This window comes from Sus scrofa, chromosome 8 (assembly GCF_054392235.1).
Source record: "Sus scrofa isolate SSC_HxYL_T2T_F1_AM1 chromosome 8, Sscrofa_HxYL_maternal_Yorkshire_Landrace_v2.0, whole genome shotgun sequence".
Taxonomy (NCBI): domain Eukaryota; kingdom Metazoa; phylum Chordata; class Mammalia; order Artiodactyla; family Suidae; genus Sus; species Sus scrofa.
Window position 1 is genome coordinate 6166055 of NC_139390.1, and position 17448 is coordinate 6183502.

Here is a 17448-nt window from a genome sequence, read left to right on the forward strand (position 1 = left end):
AACCAAAATCTTCTGGTCCATGGAAAAGACTGTCTCTGCCTTCCTCCTTCAAGGCCCCTCCAAAGGAGATAGAACTCAAAGCCTCCAGCCAAGACAAGAGTTACCAGACCCTCATCATGGCCCTACCGCTCTCATTGCCGTGCCTCTCCCACACTCCCCCGGCAACCTGGCCTGTTCCTTCCTGCCCCGCTACTAAGAAGGGTATGTGGCCCACTCCTCCCCCCTCCCCCATAGGGGCCTTATAGGCCCCCAACCCACCAGCAAGTGTATCGCAAGAATCCTCTTTCCCCAGCCAATCAGCAGGTCAGCAGGTGTATCCCGAGACTTCTCCTCTCTCCTCTATCAAACAGACACGACCACATGCCCAGGGTTGGTTCTCCCTGATCATTTATTTGCAAGTTGGCCTGCTGTGTTAACAGCATCTCAAGAAACTTGTCTTTTTTTTCTTCACCTTGCCTTGAATTCAGAAAACTCTTCTTTCTGACCTGCATGCACAGACCATGACTCTTTCCCCACGAGATATTAACAGAGAGAAGAAAGGCAGGAATTCTGAATAGATTTGTTTTATGATGGCAGTGCCAGCAATCAGCAATCAGAGCCTGCAGCCTGCAGGGGAGCTGGTGCCAGAACTCAGCTGGCGCAGCAAGGGGAGCAGTGTCCGAGGGGCTGCTTGTTTGGGAAGCTCCTTACCTTGGAGCATGTCTATTCAGCCAGACGGAAGAGGTGGGTCTGACCTCCTGTCTCAAAGGAGCTCAGATGGCCATCTCCTTGGAGCCCTTGCAGGCTCTCCCCTCCTGACTCCCAGTGGCTCTGCAGACAGTAAGGTGGGAGGCTGAGGTCCTTCCCTAAGCCTCAGTTTCCTCACCTGAGCGCTTGATGAACTATTCAAATCTAGGTAAAGTTGGTTTGCTTGGCACACATTAATTATGACCATGCTGAGATGCCCAGGCTGGTGGCCAATGAAACCGTGTGCCAGCTCCTAAGTCCTTGTGTTTTGAAGTAAGAGGCTTTTCCTTTAGCCTCTCAGGCCTCCCCTCAGTCTCAAAAGGCTGACTCAAGAGTTAATGATGAGGAAGTTCCCGCTGCGGTGCAGTGGAAGCGAATCCGACTAGTATCCAAGTGGATGCAGGTTCAATCCCTGACCCCTCTCAGTGGGTTGGGGACCTGGCTCAGAGTTCTGTGGCTGTGCTGTAGGCTGGTAGCTACAGCTCTAATTCCTGATCCCTAGCCTGTGGTAGCTACAGCTCTAATTCCTGATCCCTAGCCTGGGAACTTCCATTGGCTGTGAGTGCGGCACTGAAAAACAAAAAAACAAAACAAAAAAGGAGCTAATGATCAGGAAACATTGTTACAGCTAAAACCAGTTACAATAGTCTCCATTAGGTTATACCCCACCTTAGCCCACTAACTTATTACTCATGGTGACTTCTCGTTGGAGCTCTGTTGCACCTACTGCTTTCTTTTGTAATTGGAACACCCCCCAACAGCCCTGCCCTGCGAGCAATCTTATCCCAGAGAGAAGATCAAGGAACGATAACCCCGAAGACAACCAGAAACCATCACCGGGCCCTGATGCCTCTGAAATGACCTGTGGAGGGAGAATAACGTAGACCCCTTCACAACAACCCTGTCTTCCGAGCTAAATTTACACACCTCTTACGCTCCCCTCTCAAGGCAGGACGCAGATTTGAGGCGTTAGCCGGCTGTGGCCTCCTTGGCCTGGCAAAGCGGCGCTAAAGCTGTTCTTTCTGTTTCCACCCAGCACTCTGTCTCCGAGACTGAACCGATACCAGTGGACAGAGGTCGGTTTTGGCGACGCCAAGAGCCTGGCTTTGGAGTCAGGTAAACTCTCCAATGACAGCCTGTGTGATCACAGGCAGGTGACATGGACAGCTCTCAATGTTCTCATCTATAAAATGAGGATAGAGCCATAGGTAGCTCCTACCTCTTAGCATCGTTTGGGGATTAAATGAGGCAGAGTTTGGCAATTGTTCAATGCCTAGCAAAGCTCAGTTGCATCAACTGCTAAATCTCTTCTCACCGTTCATTCACTTAATACATGTGCAAGGAGCATCAGTGCCAGCCGGGTGCTGTGCAGGGAAGTCAGAGCAAGAAGCAGACTCGACTTCCGCTTTCCAGCACCTGGGATCCACGGAGTCAAGCAAGCCAAACCCATCACAAGATTAACATTCCCGGACCACGTCTCTTCTGGGCAATTATAATAATAAAAAGTTAATGCATCGAGTACTTCCCGTGTGCCAGGCTCTGCAAAAGTTTTCCCTTCATGGAGGTTTAAATTATTTCAGAACAGGAGTGATAAACTCCATACGGATACAGCATCAGGTATTGCTATTTTATTTTTTTTCTTTTTAGGGCCACACCTGCGGCATATGGCAGTTCCCAGGCTAGGGGTTAAACTGGAGCTGCAGATTCCGGCCTACGCCACAGCCACAGCCACATGGAACCCAAGCCACATCTGTGACCTATGCCACAGCTCATGGCAATGCCAGATCCTTAACCCACTGAGCGAGGCTAGGGATCAAACCCGCAACCTCAGGTTCCTAGTCGGATTCGTTAACCACTGAGCCATGACGGGAACTCCCCAGTTCGTATGTTTTGACAAAGGCTTTATTCTAGGGGAATTTCTTTAATCTGGATTTTTAGGTCAAAATTCTTCTGTTTGAAGGCCTCCACCCTGGAGCTGCTAGGGGCGGGGATGTTTTTGATGAGTCTTGGGAGGCAACCTGCCAGTTAACGCCAAACTAACACTGTTCATTCAAATGAAAAATGAGGAGCCATCACATGCTAATGAGTGCAGACAGCTAATTAGCAGGTAGGAAAACACAGTTCAAGTCCGTGAGGACAAACTCATGGCTTGTGCTCACCTTGGGGGGTGGGCCACCCTCAGACCCTGTTACTAAGCTTGATCAGGAGTTTACATTTCAATAAAGCCAGAAGTCAGAGGTCACTCTCTAAAGTTCTTCCTTATCTGGTCGAGTGCAGTGCAATAGGGGCTGTTGAAGCAGACCAGCGAGGGTGTCTGGATCAGGCCGGGTCTTTGGTATGGGTGCTGTGGTTATTAGGCAGCCTAGGGTACAGTCGAGCACCCGGGGGACACAGCCTGGGACCTGCCACTCCAGGCAGTCACAGCCTCAGCCTGGGTTTTGGCAGAATGGGTTTGTATACTCACTCAGTGAGCACAAATGACTGAGTTCTTGCTCTGGGCTGAGGCTGTGCTGGACACTGGGGATATGTTTCTGCTGGAGCCATGGTTCCTGGGCTGGGTGGCATCTTAGATCCTGGGTTCACGATGCCAGCTGGCCCAAGATCCTAGAATGCTGAAGCCGATGAGGTTGGTGGTCAACCCCTAAATCTGCCCCACTCCCATCTCAGTGCAGCTAGTCCCACATGCACCTGCTGGCTCCATTCCCCACACAGGGCTTTGTCTGGCTTCCCACAAGCCAGAGGGCTGCGGAGTCAACACCTCTTTCTCCCCAGACTGGCTGCAGGGAGCTGGTTAAATACTTCCTGGGGGATGACTCTGAGACATGTATTTCCTACAGCTTTTCAGACTCTTTGGGCAGAATTCTGCCGTGGTCGCTTGCGGCAGTAATTGGTTCCATAATTGCCTATTTCCCTGCACTTCCCAGGATCATCCCCCAAATAAACTGTGTTCCTTGAGTCCTTGGCTTAGAGTCTCTTTCTGGGGAAACTCGGTCTAGTTTTTCAAAGTCCTGCGTTACCCAAGACGGAAGCCCACACCAGTCTGCCCTTTTCTGAATACCTATTGATGGATTTATTTCTGTTTTAGCTTTTTTTTTTTTTTTGGCTGCCCCACAGCATATGGAATTTGGGGGCCAGGGATCAGATGCCAGCCTCAGTTGCCACCCAAGTCACCACCGCAGCAATACCAGATCCTTAACCCACTGTGCGGGGCCAGGGATCAAACCTTCGACCCAGCGCTCCCCAGACGCCATGATCCCATTGAGCTACAGCAGGAACTCCCACCTACTGATTATAATCTAGACTCCTGGGGCATCCGGGGTGACCCACCCGTCCTGGTGTTACAAACAGAACATCCCGCGTCACAGGAACCCCTGGGGTGGTTGGTTTCCCCAGTGGTATCTCGACTTATTTCCTGATGGCTTAACGGGGTTTGTTGTGTTTATGCGATGAGGGTGCCGAAAGAGACTATATCACGTTATAAATGTTTCTGGACAGACCAAACTGATCTACTTAGGGAAGAACTGAACAGCAGGAGAAGAGACAGAGCTTCCAATGTGAGCTTAGAGGCGGCAGGGCTGGCCTGGGGCGACTCAATACATTAAGTGATGCTGTGATCAAGAGAGATGGAGAATGAAGTTTTCAGAAAATCCTGCCGCCCGCCTCGGGACGGGCTGTGGTGGAATTTAAATTGCTGCTTCTTCTTGGCCGTCAAACTGATGTTTCTGTAAATGAGGCTGCCGAGGCGGGCTGATGGGGGGGGCATTTTCAACATCATGAGTGTTTCTCTGCATCCTTTGTTCATCCTCCCACAAATTCTTTTTTTTTTTTTTTTTTTTTGCTATTTCTTTGGGCCTCTTCTGCGGCATATGGAGGTTCCCAGGCTAGGGGTCAAATCGGAGCTGTAGCTGCCAGCCTACGCCAGAGCCACAGCAACGCGGGATCCGAGCCGCGTCTGCAACCTACACCACAGCTCACGGCAACGCCGGATCGTTAACCCACTGAGCAAGGGCAGGGACCGAACCCGCAACCTCATGGTTCCTAGTCGGATTCGTTAACCACTGCGCCACGACGGGAACTCCCCCTCCCACAAATTCTTGAGAGTGGCGGTGTCTTGCCCAACTGATGGATGTGTTTTCAGAGATTCGGGCTGCCTTTTTTCTTTTTTTTTGGTCTTTCTGTCTTTTCTAGGGCCGCGCTTGCGGCATGGCATGTGGAGGTTCCCAGGCTAGGGGTCCAATCGGAGCTGTTACCACCGGCCTACGCGAGAGCCACTGCAACGCCAGATCCGAGCTGTGTCTACGACCTATACCACAGCTCACGGCAACGCTGGATCCTTAACCCACTGAGTGAGGCCAGGGATCAAACCCACAATCTCATGGTTCCTAGTCTGATTCATTAACCACTGAGCCGTATTGGGAACTCCTCGGGCTGCTATTGATAGTGACATCAGGACATCTGGGGCCAGCTCAGACTGTCCCCGGCAAACAACCGATGAGGGACTCAGGTCCAAGGTGAAAACTCAGTTGAGGTCCTAGGGGTGGTAAGGCAGTGACGGAGGCGGGATTCAAACCCAGGTCTACAGGACCCTCCCTGGAGTCCTCTCACTCAAGGGAAACAACTTAAGTAATAATATCTACATGTGCTGTGGCCACCTGTGCAGGGTTACGGTCGTGAATTCTAATTGACTAAGACTCTTTCTAGGTTGGCGGTATTCTCCCCAGTTTACAGCTGAGAAGACTGAGCCTCAGAAAGGGGAGGCGACTTGCCCAAGGTCATTCACCTAATACGTGCCAGAGGTATGATTCAAGGCATGGTCTTCCCACCCAGCCAACTCTGAGCCCCAGTCGGGAGCACAAAGTAAGAAGCCTTCATTTAGATAATTAACAGGGAGCCCAAGGGAAGCTGCAATACCCCTGTGTCAAGAGTAAGTCCTCCGTGAGCACATGACCTTGTCAGGCCTTGAGGGCTTTCCTCTTTAGGAAGGAGAGCTTATTCTTCTTTTCCAAGTTTCTTCCTCAAGTCCGCATGGCCCTCGGCCACAGCAGATGTTCAGGCTGAGATAAAAGCTTCCACTGGAAGTCGGGGAGTGAGGTCTTTGCAGAAGCAGTGGCCCTGGCTGCGTTTTTACCAGGTCTTGGCTGTGATGTGCTGGCACAGCTCAACCATCCCCAGATCAAAAGGTGGGGTCTGATCAGCCCTGGCTCCTGGGGGCGGGGGAGCAAAAACCTTCCTGCTGGGTGTGGGGTGAAGGTGGGGACAGTGCCCCTCTCAGCCGGGGCTGGACTACAGGTCAGCCTGGCTCCTCCCCCTCCCCAACTGCACCCGAGGCATATGGAAGTTCCTGGGCTAGGAATCAAACCCGAGCCACAAGCGACAACCTATGCTGCAGCTGCAGCAATGCCAGGTCCTTAACCCACTGTGCCACAGTGGGAACTCCCAGCCTGGCTTCTTTCTATGGAATCCCATCAACTCAGTTCCGTGTATACCTCAAGTGATGGGGAGCTCACTCCTTGTGAAAGAAAGGGTCTAGCTGTTTGATGGAGCTTAAATCTGAATCTTGATCACCTCTCAGGCCCCAGTTTCAGCATTACTCCTTTCCCAGGAGGTCCTCCCTGAGGCGGCACGTGAAAAGCCCGAGTCCCTGTCACTCACTGGTGCATCTCAGGACCTGGATCAGCTTCCGCCGAGCTCCCCTCTCAGCCTAAATTACATGAGCACTGGCTGTTCCCTCTGCCTGGATTTGCTGTCTCCAGATGCCTGTATCTCAGCTCCATTATCACCTCCCGAGGGGCCTTCTGTGCCCCGTCCCCCACCATGCTCCTTCCTCTCATTCTGCATGACTTTTCTTTGGAGCACTCATCACTACCATATATCTTTATTTGATATTTATATTTTTATTTATTTTATTTTTTTATATTTATACTTTAATGGGTTTACTATAAGCCTCCTCCGATAGAATGTCAGTCCTGGAGGGCAGACGTCTTGTCTGTTTTGTTCCTTGCTCTGCCTAAAGTTCTAGAACAGTCTCAGGCACAGCATATGAGAGCTCAGTAAACACTGGTGAGTGGAGGAATGCAAGAACGTGTGAGCGCCACCGACTGTTTCCCCACTAAGTGAGTCTTACCCATCTTTGCCTCCCCTGCTCCTAGGGTGGGGGCAGACATACACAGCAGGTGATCAATAGCTACTTGTTGAATGAATGATTGATGCTGTAGCCACAGCGCTCACATTTGGAGGCTTGATCAGATCCTCCTCTGCTTCAAACTTCCGGTAGGTTCCCACTGCTCCCACTGCATTGAAAATAAGTTCCTGACTTCTCACCAAAGAGATACGAGCGCCTCTGTTCCCCGGCCCTTGCTCGCCCTTCAACGTCACCTCTGATGTCACCTCTTTCCCTTGCTAACAATGCTCCAGCCTTCCCTGAAGCTCTCAAGCAAATTCCTGCCTCAGGACCTTTGCACTTTCTTTCCCAAGATCCTCCAGGGCTGTGACCTTCTTAGCATCCCAGGCTTGCCTCCAATGTGCACAGAAGCCCCTCCTGTCCGCCCCGCAAAAGCAGCCCTTTCCCCATCACTCAAGACCTTACTCTATTTATTCCTTCTTAGTTCAAGTCACCCACCCTAAATATTTATTAGTTCCCTGGGCAAGGTTCCATGAATATGCATGTATGTGTGTGTGGGGGGGTGCAGCTTGGGATCTGAGCACCCCCCTCCTGCTCCTTCCCCTCCGGGATGTAAATTCAAGAGTAAAGACCAAGTCCCTGTGTCATTCACCAGGGTGTCTTGGGTACCAGGTCAACCTAAGCAGTGCTTCCTAAATACTTTCAAATTAATAACTGCACTTCACTCTTGACCTCACGCAGCCAGTTGCGCCCACGGGATTTGCACTTCCCGGGCTATTTTTCAGTTTGTCAGGTTGTAATTTATAATTATGTATCACGTTTTATAATTTATAATTACGTCTCATTATTTTAGGCTGTAGTTACTGGAATGTCTGTCAGGATTATGGACCTCACGGAGACAGAAAATGTCTCTGACTTGGTTTCTGCATCTTCAGCACAGAATGCAGTGCCCAGCACACAGTGTGAGTTCAGAGTATTTTATTGCATGAATGAATTGGGACATAACTGCGACTAGAAAAAAGAGCAAAAAAAAAAAAAAAAAAAGTACTGTCAACAGCCAATGACAAGTTAGAAAATCTGTGTGCTAAAGCGCATGTGTTAGTTTCCTTATAAAGCAAGCCCCTGGGGGCCCTTTTTAGACTGAATTCTAACAAGCTTGATTTTCTGTTTTCACTATTTTATTGAAACAAAGGAGCTGGGTGCACAGGGAAGCACCTCAGGGGTGAAGCAGTAAGGTGAGTGCATCAGCGTTGCCCCCTGGCGGGGATAAACGAGTTTCCGACTTTCCCTTAGCGATGCCACCGTCTTAGAAAAATAAGCCCCCTCTTGTGTGGCTTGACGTCCCCTCTGAAACAGTTCTCTCTCCGAGGCTTGTTTGATTTAGTGAAGACTGCCAGGTCTCCAAAGCTTGACCTCCAGAACAGCAGAGCCAAGGGGAGGGGGCTGGCTTCTGCTGACAAGAGGGGACCCAGACGGGACAGTTTTCTGAAGCACAGGATGCTGACCTGTGGCTTAGGAAATCCGTGTAATAGCCCCGATTTCTCAAGAGCGTTCTGGGAGTTGGAATTTTTTTTAGCCACTTGGCAGAGGTTTTCTGTCGCACTCAGACCACAGCTTTCTCGTATGTGTCATCATCATGGAACAGATGGGACTAGATCAGAGAGCTGAGCTAATGTGCCCAAAGTCACACAGCCGGTAAACGGGGTCCTGGCCCAAGGCTGGAAGAAGATGAAGCCCATAGTTTCTCAACGGCATCAAGCTGCCCGTGGAAAAGATAATACAGAGGAAATGCCATTTCATTTTCCGGGTGTTTTTCTTTCCTTCATGCAAACTTGGAGCATAAGGGATGCTGTGATGGACAGAACAATGTCCCCCAAACGAGTCCATCTGTGAATCCTCAGAACCTGTGAAAATGTCACCTTCGAAGTCCTCACCTTTGATGGCCAGAGGACTTCACAGATGGAATTAAGTTAAGAATCTTGAGATGGGGAAAGTTATCCTGCCTTGTCCAGCTGGGCTCCATGTCCTTAAAATAAGGGTCCTTAAAAGAGGAGATAAGAAGGTCAAAGTTTGAAAAAGAGATGTTAGGACAGAGGAGGCAGAGGTTTGAAGAAGGAGGAAGCGACCACGAGGAAAGGGATGCAGGTGACCTCGGAGGCTGGGAAAGGAAGAAATAAAATTGCCCCTGGAGCTTCCAGAAGGAATGTGGCCTTGGGGACTCACATTGGACTTCTAGGCTCAGAACCGTAAGATAACAAATTAGTGTTGTTTGTGATGATTGGTTACAACAGCGATAGGAAAGGGGTGCAGATTCTAAAAGATGCTCCATTCCTGCAGACATGGCGCCTTAGTGAGGCCTCAGCTTGAAGCCGAGAGATGGTTGGAAGACCAAGAGCTCCTCCTCTTCGGAGCAGGTGGGCATCGCATTGGCGCCGTCCTTGCGGCTTCAGTGTCCTTTCCTATTGAGGGGGTCAAGCCCTCCAGGTGTAATATCCTAGAGAAGAGAACATTCGCCAGGAGATTTTCGGCTTCTTTCCTATTCCAGGGCCAGCCCTTGGAGATGCAACCATGGAATGCAGGCCCCGAAGGGGCTTCTTGATTGAAATCAATTTAGCGAGGGAAGTAGTGTTTAATGAGCAATGACTATGTGCCAGGCCCAATTCTAGGAGGGTGGGGTAGTTCCTCTTATTGAAATCTCCCACCCGCTGTCTTGTGGGCATTTCCGGAGGCCAGGAGCCCAGGGTGACAAAGAGCATGGATTAGGAAGCTCAATTGCCCCGATGTGAAACCTGGCCTGCCTGTTAATAGCTGTGTGGCCTGGGTGAGCACCTGGTCTCTCTGTGCCTCAGTTTCTCCATCTGTAAAATGGGTATTCATCATAGGCTGTTGGTGAGAATCAGAGGTGATGAAATAAGGAAGAGGACAGGGAGTGGGAGAGAGAGAGAGAGAGAGACTTGCCCCAAATCGCATAGCAAATAAAAGAGGGAGCCAAGCGGAGCCGAGTCTTGAGCTGGTGCTTATGCTAAAGCACCAAGTTACAACAGTGGTTCTCAACCAGGGGCGATTCTGCCCAGGGAACATTTTTTTAGCAACATCTGAAGACATTTTTGGTGATCACAGCTGAAAAGAGATGCCGTTGGCAGCTAGGGAGTCGAGGCCAGGGCGCTGCTCAACATCGTCAATGCACAGATTGGCCCCCACAGCAAAGGATTATCTGGCCCCAAATGCCAGTAGTGCTGAGGTTGAGAAACCTTGTTCTAGACTGTTCTCCAAGTCCTGTAATAATGGCATCAAGTTCCCATGTGTGCCTCATCTGTGGGGGAGGGGAGCTTGTGAAGAAACCTAATTTCTTTTCTTTTCTTTTCTTTCCTTTTTTTTTTGTTTTTTGTTTTTTGTTTTTTGGCTGCACCCATGGCAGGTGGAAATTCCCAGGCCAGGGATCAAACCGTCACCACAGCAGTGACCAACACCAGATCCTTAAACCAATGAGCCTGCAGGGAACTTCAAGAAGCTAAATTTCTTTTAAAAAAATTTTTTTTTTAACTTTAAAAATTTTTTAAACTTTTGTTTACTTTTGGCCACACCCATGGCATGTGGAAGTTTCCAGGCCAGGGATCAAATTTGTGACAGCGACCCAAGGCGATGAAGTGACACCAGGTTCTTAAACTGCTGCGCCACGAAGGAATTTCCCCAAATTTCTATCAAACCATTTATCCTCTCTTTCTTGAATTCTGAATTTATAATCTGTGCTGTTACAGAATGTATTTAAATCTGCCTTAATAAAGGAAGGAAAGAAAGAAAGGAAATTAAAGCTCATCAAGCACCTTCTATGTGCCTGGCACGGTACATATCACTAAACTGTTCTTATTGCATCTCAACGTGAAGGCTGCCGAGTTTCATTCTGCCAGTGGGGGGACCTGCAAAATGAAGCTAAAGGAAGTTATGTGGCTTTCCAAGGATGTCACAGAAGTCCGAGGGGTGATGTGACCTCCATCCCTGCCTCTCCCTTGGCGCCATGTGCCTGGGGCGCGTTTCCTACGCTTTCCTGAACAGAATAGAGAGGAATGTGTGGGAGCTGGTAAGGTGCCTGATGGTCTTTGAAGATCTGCCACCCCTGCATTGATGAGACAGCCCAAGCTCCCTGCAGTAGCGCTGGTTTTGCGGAATCTGGCTCCAGGGCCCATGATTTGCCATCTAAGCAAACAGAGCATTTCAAAGCTCATGGCTCCTGGATGAAAGGATGCAATGTAGAGAAACGAGGCATGGCCAGAGCCTCGCCTGGGACCCATCTGCCTCTAGCTAGGGACTCAGGAGGGTGCCAGAGGGACCCGCGGTACAGGGAAAGGGCCCCAGTCCTGGTTCTGACACTAGCTGTGCTGTGTGGGGCCAGTTTCTGCCTCTCTGAACCCCCGTTTCCTTACCTGTATAGGCAGACACTGAGCCAATAGAGGGATGCGTGTGAAAATGGCCGGTGACCTTTCAAACCTTAATTATTATCATTGGTGCTGGGTTATTATTACTACAGGAACCACTGCTGTTGCTACTGTTATTAGTGAAAGACTCGCCTCAGAGCAGTTCTCTGAGCTTATTGGGAGCAGGTCCTCCAAGCTGTAACCCACACGGCAGCCAAAGTGAGCGTTCGAGACAGAAATCAGGTGAAGTCAGCCCTCGGAGTCAGACCCTCCAGAAGTTCCCCACTGCCCTGGGAGTCCAAGAGCCACCCTAACCAGGGCCATGGTGCTGGATGTCTTTCTACTTTTGGCTTCACCTCTCGTCACCTGCATCCTGTTTATTCCACTCCAGGCACACACACTGCCTTACTCTTTCCAGATCAGCACTGCCTGACACATAGCCCCTAGCCCCGTGTGATTATGGAACACACTTAGAGTGTAGCCAGTTTGAATCAAAGTGTGCTGAAAATGTAAAATACACCCCAATTTGCAAAGACTATGAAAAAAAAGAAATTTAAAAGACATAAAATGATGACATGCAGAAACGGTAAGGTTTTGAAAAATGGAGCTGAATATAATGTTATTAAGAGGACTTTCACCTGCTTCCTTTTTACTTTGTTTCCATGTGGCTAAAATTACACGTGAGGTTTTAACTGTGTGTCTTTGGGCAGCGCTGTTCTAGAACACGCCATGCCTCTGCCTGGGAGAGTTTCCCTTTAGGCGTCTGCAAGGCTCAGTTCCTGACTTGAGTAGATCTTTGCACTTGACCTGCCGGGGAGGTCTTTGCTAACGACCTTGGTTAAACCGCATCTCTTACTGTCTGTCACCCTTTATTCCCTGTCTTGCTCCTGCTGTGGGACTTAGGATGGCCTGGCTTCACTTCGTATATTCTTTGGCTGAGCCCGACTCCCTCCCTGGAAGAGTAAGCTCCGTGGGGGCTCTTCTAGATGCTTATTTATCCCAACATCTAGGACACAGTTGGGTACAGAGGAGGTCCTCATGTAGAGATGCTAACAATACAGAAATGAACAAAACAGATACAAATCTTTCAAAAAAGAAAAGGACCGAAGTAGTTTGTCCTTTCCCTGTCCTTGTCATTTCCCTGTCCTCGGCCACAGAGGGAGCTGGGGTGGCTCAGATCAGTGACAGCCTGAGAATTGAAGGAAGCCAGGAGCTGAGACCCCGGTGTCAGGCACAATGGCACATCCTTGGATATGGCGATGATGCTGGGTCCCATGTCTTGTCCTAAGGCGGGCGCTGGGAGAAGGGAGTGGCAGCCAGCACGAGGGAAGCCCCTCCACGCACAGGCACACGCCTGATGAATGCGCCCCATGTGCCAGCACATGGGCCATGTCTACACTTGCTTCCTGTGTGTCGTGTATTTAACTCTCACAACACCCGTGACGCATCTTGCACACTGGAAAACCAAGGCAAGAGAGGGTGGAAAAGACCAAGCCCACATTGGAGGTAGTGTGGTGGGCGGGCCTTGGAGCCCAGGGTCCTTCCCCCTTCACGTTGCCTCTCTGGGAAACAGCATCTTTTGCTCCTTAAGAGTCAGTTTATGGTGCTTAAAATCTCCTCTGAATGTGCCTTATGTGGGGAAACGGACAGACATCCTTTAAGTACTTTTATCAGCGTGAAACCTGCCTTCCCTCAGATTAACAGAAAAACAATGCGCGGGGTATGAATGTGATGGGCCACTTTCCCACTTTAGCTGTTTATTTTTGATCTTTCAGAGACGTGATCATTATCATGTAATTGCATCTCATTTGGAAAAATACAAATTAAAACAAGGTTAGCGCATGTTCCTCTGGCCCCCACAAGAGTTTGGTCGTTGAAACCATAAAGGAAAATCTGAAGGTGAATGTGGCATTTCCTTCATGACCTGTTTCCACCACCTGTCCCAACCTGCAGTCTCTGCATCCACATGGGTTACTGATGGCAGCAGAGGCAAAGGGAGAGGCTGCCCCACCATCTTTCTCAACTAATACTTGAGTTTCTTACAAAAGGAGATGATGCGTCTAATGTCCTTAGCACTGTGCCTGGCCTCAGTAGGTGCTCAATAAATGGCCTTGGCGATGATGATGGTGGTGGTGGTCATGGTGATATGGTGATGATGTTGGTGATGTTGGTGGTGGTCATGGTGATATGGTGACAATGGTGGTGATGGTCGTGGCCGTGACAATGTGGTAATGATGGTGGTGGTCTTGGTGATATGGTGATGATGGTGGTGGTGGTGATGGTGTTGATGATGGTGGTGGGAGTGGTCATGATGATCACGGTGGTGATGGTGGTGGTGGTCATGGTGATATGGTGATGGTGATATGGCAATGATGCTGATGCTGATGATGATAGTGGTGGTCATGGTGATATGGTGATGGTGGTGGTGGTCTTGGTGATACGGCGATGATATTGGTGATGATGACAGTGGTGATGATGGTGGTGATGGCAGTGATGGTCATGGTGATATGGTGATGATGATGGTGATGATGGTGGTGGTGGTCATGGTGATATGGTGATGGTGATATGGCAATGATGCTGATGCTGATGATGATAGTGGTGGTCATGGTGATATGGTGATAATGGTGGTGATGGTGGTGGCCATGACAATTTGGTAATGATGGTGGTGGTCATGGTGATTTGGTGACGATGGTGGTGGTGATGGTGGTGCTGGGAAAGGTACTATCTTGCATGAAGTCTTTCAACTCCACTAGGCTGCACAAGAGCGAGCCTTTGGCCTGGAACACTTCCTTACCAACAGACAAAGAGTCCAGAGTTTCTGCCTGGAGCATTCCTAATTGCTCCTCGGGGATCCCATCGTCCACAAAATGCCAAGATCCAGGACAACTGTTTGGGATCCTTGGGTGCTGGCCTCAGTCTGGGAGGCATCTTGATCCAGTGTTCAGTGTGTGTGTGTGTGTGTGTGTGTGTGTGTGTGTCCGGAGGTTTGCAGAAATGGTGACGGTGGTGGTCATACCACATTTCTACAGCCCCGGTTGGCACATGTTCTGCGAGGCAAAGGGCTGGCCCATAACAAGCACCCGGTACATACACTACATGGTTGTTTAATTGAGTGAGACTTTTTAGAAGAAGATTTGTTGAGCCCACTTCTTGCATCTCCTCCTATCTAGAAAAACCCTAAAATCCTTCATGCCTGCTCCTTGGGACTAGTAGTCACCTTCACGAGACCAGCAGCAAACTTTTGTAAAATGTGTGCCTGGCTGCAGGCACCTCCCCTTCACCCTTATCATAAACTGACATTCCCCCCTTTCCTCTTTGGGGCAGTATTTCAGAGCTGTCTGAAATGCCGCCTCCCTGGTTGCAGTTAAGTTGACAAAACAAAAAGATGTCACAGTCATTTGTGAGTGCGGCCACTCCCAAGGGTGAGCTGTGAGCCAGAGGGAGCTCAGGGAAGAAACGAAGAAGACTGGCCCATAGCTGGGGTGCACATCAAAGGAGAGGTTCCAGGAAGCCCTGACCTTTGCATCTTCCCTTAGAAATGCTCCAAAGCCCTTAACTTGAGATACCTGGTTTTCTGTACATTTATCATTCCTGCTCCCTGCCCTTTGTTGAAAAAGCTCTGATATATCCTAGCTTCTCCCTCACCTCCTGGGAGCAGTTTTCTCAGGGCTACCTGAGACACTGTCTCCCAGGCTTAAATCCTAATTGTGACCCAAATAAAACTTAACTCTCAAATGTCAGGCTGTGCTTTTTAGGGCCAGGTTTGGCATATGGAAGTTTTTCCAGGCTAGGGGTCCAATTGGAGCTATAGGTACCAGCCTATGCCATAGCCCCAGCAATGCCAGATCTGAGCCGTGTCTGCGACCTACACCATAGCTCATGGCAATGCTGGATCCTCAACCCACTGAGCGAGGCCAGGGATTGAACCTGCATCCTCATGGATCGTAGTCTGGTTCGTTACCACTGAGCCAGGATGGGAACTCCTGTGCATTTTCTTTAACTGGACACCTGGAGGGACTGGGATGGGGGTGCCCTTCCCCCCGCAGGGCACGGCAGCTCCACACCCACTCCCCCAAACCTTGCCCTGTACACCTCTTTCAAGTAAGCTGTACTCGTGTAAGTGTTCCTGAGTTCTGGGGATCATTCCAGAAAACAATTGAACTTGAGGGCGTAGGTCTTGGGCCCCCCCTGCACTGTAGTCCCTGGGGCAGAAATACAGTCACCTGGGGCCTCCGACTGCAGCTAGTGTCTAAAGTAGGGAAGGCTTGGGGGACCGCTCACTTTGTGGGGTCTCTGCTTGCTCTGGGTAGGGAGTGTCGGAATTGGCTTGCTGGACACCCAGCTGGTATTAGAGAATTGCAGAGTGGGTGTGGGGAAAAAAATGACCCATTTGGTGTCAGAAGCGGTGTGAGCAAACACAGTAGGAATTCCACGAAGGAGTGCTGAGTGACGGTGTGAAACATCCAGCCTGTCACTGAGGGCCAGCCAGCGGCCAGGCTCTGTGTTTGGTGCCTGGAGCATGGAAGGGATGGAAACGAGGTCCCTGCCTTCGCAACATTCCCAGATATCAGAGGACCCTGAGAAGCCTCGGCCGTTGTCATACGGGGTGGAGTGGGTGAGATCAGCAGCAAATCTGGGGGCCTGGGGGCGCACAGAGCAGGGGCTGTCCACTTCTCAGAAAGGATGAAGGGTCCGTGTGCACGGATTTCTTAAAGACGAGAAGCCATTCTGAGGCAGGAGCTGGAAGGGCTCCAGGATAGACATTTACAGTTAGCCTCTTGTTTACGCTTCCCGAGGCAGGAGAGAGGGGCTCTGGGATGGACATTTACAACCAGCCACCTGTCCATACTTTAGGATGGAAGCAACGACAGGCACACGGCGAGTAACTGGTATTTGTCTCTGTGAATTTGTTAATAAGGGTAATGACAGGATCAAAAGAGGGGCTGAGCCCTGCCTGGACAAAAGACCAAGAGGTCATCTCCCCATCCTCAGGGTCAGGGAGACCCCAACCACACATGTGCAGAGAGGCACTTCCAGGTCAGAAAGGGAGGGGGTGCCAGACCATAGTAAGTCTAGACGACCTTCCCACCGTGCTTTGCTTCGGAATCCATCTCGGCCCAAAGATGCTCCCGCAGATCAGGGAGGGCCCTGGGTCTGGTCGGGTGTGAAAGGTAAAACAAGATAATTGGCCAGAGGAAGACACAGACCACAGACACAGACACAGACCAGGAAGAGCCGCCCCATATAAGTGGTTTTATCAGCTCTCTGGTACGCTCCTCAATCAGGGGGATGCCCACGCCCACGCTCCTTTGGGTGTGAGTTCCTGCTTTGCTTCAGCCTTAGCTAAATAGACAAATTCTCCCTGTGCTCTCCCAAATGCTGTACTGTGTTTCTAAAAATAAGCCGGATACCTGTTTTCATAGTCTCTGCCTCCTTGCAATAGTCTTGCTTTCAACAGGGCACAAGAATCAGGGCAATTCCGCTTTTAGCCTCTAGCTAGTCCAGTGGCAGGGATTCCTGGTTTGCACCCAGGCTGCCCAGGTTCAATTCCGGAGCAGAGAATTAAGATCTCGCTTCAAGCCATCACTTAGCACGGTCTCTCCAAAATCAATTCCTCGAGTGGAGGGGTGGGGGTAGGGTTCTAGGCGGGGGAGCAGATGTGTAAAATCATGTCAGCATGGGTGGCGGTGGGGTAGCTGCACGCAGCTCTGTGTGGCTGAGAAGCCCGGAGAGTGTGTGGGGGTGGAGGGGGGTGCTGGGGGAGAAGGGCGGGCAGGGAGGAGATCCTTATGCACCCCTCAGGGTTAGTACACGCGGGAAAGCTTTCCAGATTCCATCAAAGTGGTAGACAACGGTGTCCCCTTTTCAAGCTGGGCGTGTGCTTCTCTGCCCCCTCAGTTCTGCTGGAACCTTCTGGAGCGCTCGGATGAGGCTAATGTGCTCCTTTCTAAGAGCCATGATCCAACCCCACCTTGCAGCCTAGTCCAGGGTACATCCACCCTCCCCACAGGCCCGCACAGGACCGAGCTTGGTGCCAGGCACAGAGTCATATGTAATAAGAATTTTCAGACTGTAATTGACAAGCTTTGGGGGTGACCTCCTTCCCCTCAAAGCTAAAGCACTTGGATGGCTCCTCCTTTCTTAGGCTTCCCGGCCACTGCCTTGGAGTTATGTCCACAAATAAAATAT

At 50.3% G+C, this 17448-nt stretch overlaps 1 protein-coding gene across 10 annotated transcripts in view; it reads right to left on the minus strand.

Annotated features, from left to right (window-relative positions):
* SLC2A9 (solute carrier family 2 member 9) overlaps window positions 1-17448 on the minus strand; it is a 204529-nt gene that overhangs the window by 39583 nt on the left and 147498 nt on the right. Inside the window, exon 10 of one of the 10 annotated variants that reach the window (XM_084973841.1) lies at window positions 7809-8888. The exons of 8 other annotated variants lie outside the window; for them this stretch is intronic. In XM_084973841.1, the coding sequence (XP_084829967.1) occupies window positions 8875-8888 (14 nt within the window). In that variant the 3' untranslated portion in view covers window positions 7809-8874. Of the gene's footprint in view, window positions 1-7808; window positions 8889-17448 lie in introns of those variants that run through there. One more of the 10 variants, XM_084973837.1, reaches the window with a different exon arrangement.